General features: G+C 41.3%; 1 protein-coding gene across 1 annotated transcript in view; it reads left to right on the forward strand.

Annotated features, from left to right (window-relative positions):
• TMEM242 (transmembrane protein 242) overlaps positions 1-5083 on the forward strand; it is a 27710-nt gene extending 22627 nt beyond the window's left edge. Inside the window, exon 4 of the mRNA XM_018567189.1 lies at positions 4853-5083. Within this exon, the coding sequence (XP_018422691.1) occupies positions 4853-4966 (114 nt within the window). The 3' untranslated portion in view covers positions 4967-5083. The remainder of the gene's footprint in view (positions 1-4852) is intronic.
• Positions 5084-5408: the final 325 nt, after the last annotated feature.

Genomic DNA, 5408 nt, shown 5'->3' on the forward strand with positions numbered 1-5408 from the left:
GGGGGCGGGGGGAGAGCATGAGTTGGATGGTGGTGGTTTTGGACCTCTGTAAAGATATGAATGCTTCCACACATAGAGCAAGGGTCCCACTCTGCAGCATGCTGCCAGGACACAGGTTGTCCTACTGAGGCTGTTGCTGATTTTTTAAGAAAACAAACTTAAAGGAAGGAGAGGAGAGAGGGATGTGTATGGACAGCCAGCGAGGTGCAGGAAGGAGAGGAGAGAGGGATGTGTATGGACAGCCAGCATGGTACAACAATGCAGGAAGGAGAGGAGAGAGGGATGTGTATGGACAGCCAGCAAGGTGCTGCAAGGAGAGGAGGGATGTGTATGGACAGCCAGCAAGGTGCAGGAAGGAGAGGAGAGCGGAATGTGTATGGATGGCCAGCAAGGTACAGCAATGTGGAAAGGAGAGAGGGATGTGTATGGACGGCCAGCAAGGTACAGCAGTGCAGGAAGGAGAGGAGGAAGGGATGTATATGGACGGCAGCAAGGTACAGCAATGCAGGAAGGAGAGTAGAGAGGGATGTGTGTAGACGGGCAGCGAGGTCCAGCAGTGCAGGAAGGAGAGTAGAGGGATATGTATAGATGGCAGCAAGGTGCAGCAGTGCAGGAAGGGGAGGAGAAGACTACACTTGAGGATGATCCCAGTGGAAGATTACTTCAGATTTGGGGCAAAATGTTGGTGCACACCACAGTAAGTGCACTCAAATCTGACACATCACCAACATATGACAAATTAGCAAACATGAAATTCATACCAACATTCTACAGGATGTGAGCAGAGCAGGTAGAGAAAACATAAACGTGATCCCACTGTAATTATAGTGATCTACAAATCTAAGTTGAATTTGACCTCAATAAACAGAGGCAAAGCTATTGGCACAGCCAAGGTGAATACCCTTGCTTTTATCATCATTTCATTGTATTTGGCATTCAACTGCCATTGTTGCTATTTGTTGAGATTGTTCTCTAATATGCCGCTGTCTTGCTGAGTTTTAATTATTATGCATAGTTTTGTGTCATCAGCAGAAAATGGCAGCATTACTTGTCATTTTTCATCCATTAGGCTATTAATTAAAAGATTAAAAACTGCTGAACTCAGCACTGATAATTGTTATAATATCCCTAACCATTTTAAATATGCACCACAACTGCCGCTCTCCTTCTGTCCTTTAGTTTCATTTTTTTTTCTTCCATAGTATTTGTATAGTATTTTTTTTTAAATAATAGAATATTATAAGGGACGGTATCAAGGCCATTGGAAAATCCAATCGTATCACATCAGCAGTATTTTTTTCAGCATCCAGTGTTGACCCATCAACTTATAATGTTTGTTGCACAATACTTTCATAAGTATTTGATTAATGTGATTGATTAAAGCTGAACTCCAGTAAAAAATGTTTACATTTTTTGGGGCGCATGCAGCTCCAGTCACATAAGTTACCTCTAATAGAGTGTATCCAATATCTTTCTGGCTGCCAGTTAGTGTATAGTAAAAATCCTCCCTCCATTGAATGCAACATATTCCCTAAAGGGGTGATCTTCCAGCGCCGCAAGGATCAGAAACAGCGTCTGCAACTGTGAAAGATCACACAGTTTGCCCTTCCTGTCCCTACCTCCATTCACAAAATCTTTGTATTATTTTCTCCTCACAATTCAAGGCCATCTGTGAATGGAGGGGGGCAGATAAAATACAGGACAGCCCCTTGTCAATTCAAAGAATGTCTTGCAATTTCTAGTACTAGGAATTTTGTCAATGGAGGAGGGGACAGGAAGGGGGTGGAGGATAGCACAATCCTTCACAGTCACAGCTGCAACAGTGACGAATCGTGCAGTTCGCTCTTCCTGTCCTCTCCTCCATTCACAAAATTCCTAGTATAAGGAATTGCAAGGACTTCTGTGAATGGTAGAGGGCAGATGAGTTGCCCATTAACAGAACACCTTGTATTTCCTAATACTAGGAATTTCGTGAATGGAGGAGGGGGCAGGAAAGGGGGGGGGGATTAGCACAATCCTTCACAGCCGCAGGTAGGAAAAATATACCAAATATAGACACAGACAACATTAACGTAAGCTGTACCGGGTACAGATCAGGCAAAAGTAAGAGTGATGCACCCGGTGGTATTGTACACCTGGTCTACCTGGTCCCAGGTGCTGCAAATACAGGTGTGTTTTATGCTGTATGAAAATATGCCTATATTTGCTCTGCAATATGCCCATGTACATGAGCCCTTAGTACATAAAGGGGTCAGCTCTAATATGCAGTATATTCATATATCAGGTCATTGAATCTCTAAGTAGAGGAACTGAAGGGTTGCCATAATAGCCAAAGAACTAACATTTTCAAAGGGGAATCAGAGAATATTTCTCCTGATAGACTTTTAAGTTTTACAGCAAAATGTTTTGATAATACTGTAAATGAAAGCTAAAATGTGAGACATTGTATGCTGAACATTGAGCCATTGTTCTCTTCTATTCAACTTATTCTAACTATTTATATTCTAACTGAAACTTTTGGCAGATTTTTTAGTTTTTACACAACGTATGGAACATGCTGAAAAAAACAAAAAGACTGTTCTAAGAGCACACATTTTTTTATGAAAGCTTTATAAGTAGATTCCAACAATGTACTTTTCTTTTTTATTTGTTCCCTTTTGGTCTGTTGAAAACATTTTAAACTTGATCCTGAGTTGATAATTTTCTGTGGTTTCTGTCTGTTGTGAACTCTAGTTTCCCAAGTATTTCTGTGATCTACAGAATAACCCTCCCATATGTCATGTCATATTTGGAGAGGGGAGGTGTTCTTAAAAAAGAATCATGAGGTGAGTGATTTTCACTCAGCCTCATAATCTGAGCCGACCTGTGACAATGAAACTGTCACAGGTCGGCTCAGTAGGTTGGGAAGTGAGCGAACACATACCGGCGCTCGCTCACTTCTCGATCTATCCCTGCAGAGAGCCGTGACTATCACTCACAGCTCCCTGCAGGGATTCCCCCCCCCCCTCTGTCCGATCCTCCAGAGCCGGCGGAATGGACGGGGCGGGGACAACTGGCTCTGCCTCTTGGTAGGCGGAGCCAGCTGTCACTCACGCAGCTGGGTGGATCCAGACAGAATTGTCGGGATCCGTTCCGGCTGCGGCGTCTCAGTATACCGCGAGCTGTAGCTCGCGGTACACTGAGCTTTGGGTGATGGGAGGATGCTAGTTTGTGTCCTCCTGTTACCCTTAGGAGAACTATGGTTAAAAGCCCTAACCCCATAGTTCCTAAAATAATTCCTGGCCTTGGGTGACAGCTGCTTCTACATAGATACGGAATGGTGAGTGAGGATTGTCACTCTAGAGCAAGAAGTGTATTACTGGTAGGATCACCAGGTGGAAATAAAGAAAACAAGCTTGAAAAAGGAAGAATAGTTACTATTAATTTTCACTGCTACCAATATATGTCATAGCATTTTGGGGAAGTTTTAGGCCTAAAATGTTTATTTTAACGTGTGCAAAAAAAAAATAGATAGCTGTTAGGCAAAGGTTTAAAAACCACAAGTCTGTGGGATGGCAAAATGGGAAGCAGATCAATTGCAGGTAAAAAGGAGGTCAACCGTAGGTCAAATGCACTTGGAAGACTGAATGGTTCTAGAGGCATCAAACGGATGTTAAAAGTAGTTTGCATTTGTCCATCAACACAGGAGCTAAGTGCAGTTAAGGGTACGTGATTCATTTTTATTTACACTATTCAGTTCAGTGAATGTTTGTGCTGTGTAAATAGAGGCAAAAAAGAATATTCTTAGTATATTATATTTTCAGGTTGCATGTAATGTAATGCTGCATTATGGCCACTGGATGGAGCTGAGGAGCATAGAAAGTAAGTATTTCCTATGCTCCTCAGCTCTATCTAGTGGCTATAATGCAATATTTCTGAATGTCACATTGCCTGAAAAGAAAAGAAACAGTAAACTCCCCATTATCCGGCTTCCACGGGGATTGGTAGATTACGGATAAATGTAGTTTTTGGTTGCTTAAGAGTTACTATTAAAAATGGGTGTAAGTAATGCCCTACCCCATCCTATACCATACCATACCATACCAGTATATTGTACTCCAAACCATTAGCAATACATTGCAGTACTGGGAGTGATCACTAATTGGTGCTTGTTCACAGGACAACACAACACTTTCACAAACGATCGATCAGACACTCATTTTCCATGATAACAACACTTTTCAGAGATCATTCATACTATTATTATTATTATTATTATTATTATTATTATTATTATTATAATACAGGATTTATATAGCGCCAATAGTTTGCACAGCGCTTTACAATATAAGGAAGACATTACAGTCACAATACAATTTAAGACAAGATGGTAAGGAGGGCCCTGCCCGTGAGGGCTTACAGTTCATACACTCATTCCCAGGATAATCCAGCTCATTTTGATCCGTTCCTGTACCTTTCCATGCTCCAGAGGCCGCTCTCCCTCTTCTAGAAGGTGGCAGATTGGTATAACAGTGAGTACACAAGGGATTTTTTTTTTTGCCGGTTAGATGGGAGTTCCGGTTAGCTGAATACCAGATAACAGAGAGTTTACTGTACTAAGAATGTTTGTTTTTAACTTTATTTGCAAAAAAAAAAAATGTTCACAGAGATTCGCAGGGCGGATGGCTCTGCGAGTTGTTCTACAAATTGTTTGAAAATAGCCCTGTAAAAGTTGATTTTTCAGGGCAAAGTTCCCCCTTCTTATTGGTCTCAGCAGTACTGATATAATAATAAAATAGTCAAAATCATTTCCCAAAGACCATGTTTTTGATCGCTTGTTTTACATTCATATCATGTTTGTTTGTTTTTGCAGCTTAAAGAATTCAGAGAGAAAATGCAGTCCTTATTTCCAGCTGTGCCTAGAAGCCAAGAGGAACTTTCCACTTCTGAGCCATTCAGCTTGGAGAGCCTCCTGAAATCTAAGTGATATAGAGGGAAGTTCCAGGTGGCATGATCTTCACAGACTGGCTAGCCAAACAGCGTCTCATGGCTGCAAGAGGTTCTGTTATGAATGGTGGATGTACATTTAATATATGCAAAAGGACTTCTGGCCCTTTACAGATATTCTTCTTCGCATATTTGTTTCCACTCGGAAATGTATTAATGCTTCTCTAAGATGGTTGTTATAAAGGGACTAATTTAACAACTGAATAACTGCCTTCATAAAAAAAAAGAAACCTTTGATCTCTATTGATATGGGAGGAAGAAATCAGAAGCTCAGCGGTCCATCTCAGTTTGTTACTTATAAAAGTCCCTACACCTGCTGATCATGTGCCGGCCCTTGGTAAACGCAGATATGTACATTCAATTTGACAGATAAAGGAGCAGCTGAAGTGCAATTCTAATATGGAATAGTCTATTTGTGTTGA

Source organism: Nanorana parkeri, unplaced genomic scaffold, assembly GCF_000935625.1.
Source record: "Nanorana parkeri isolate BGI_ZX_2015 unplaced genomic scaffold, ASM93562v1 scaffold1018, whole genome shotgun sequence".
Lineage (NCBI taxonomy): Eukaryota > Metazoa > Chordata > Amphibia > Anura > Dicroglossidae > Nanorana > Nanorana parkeri.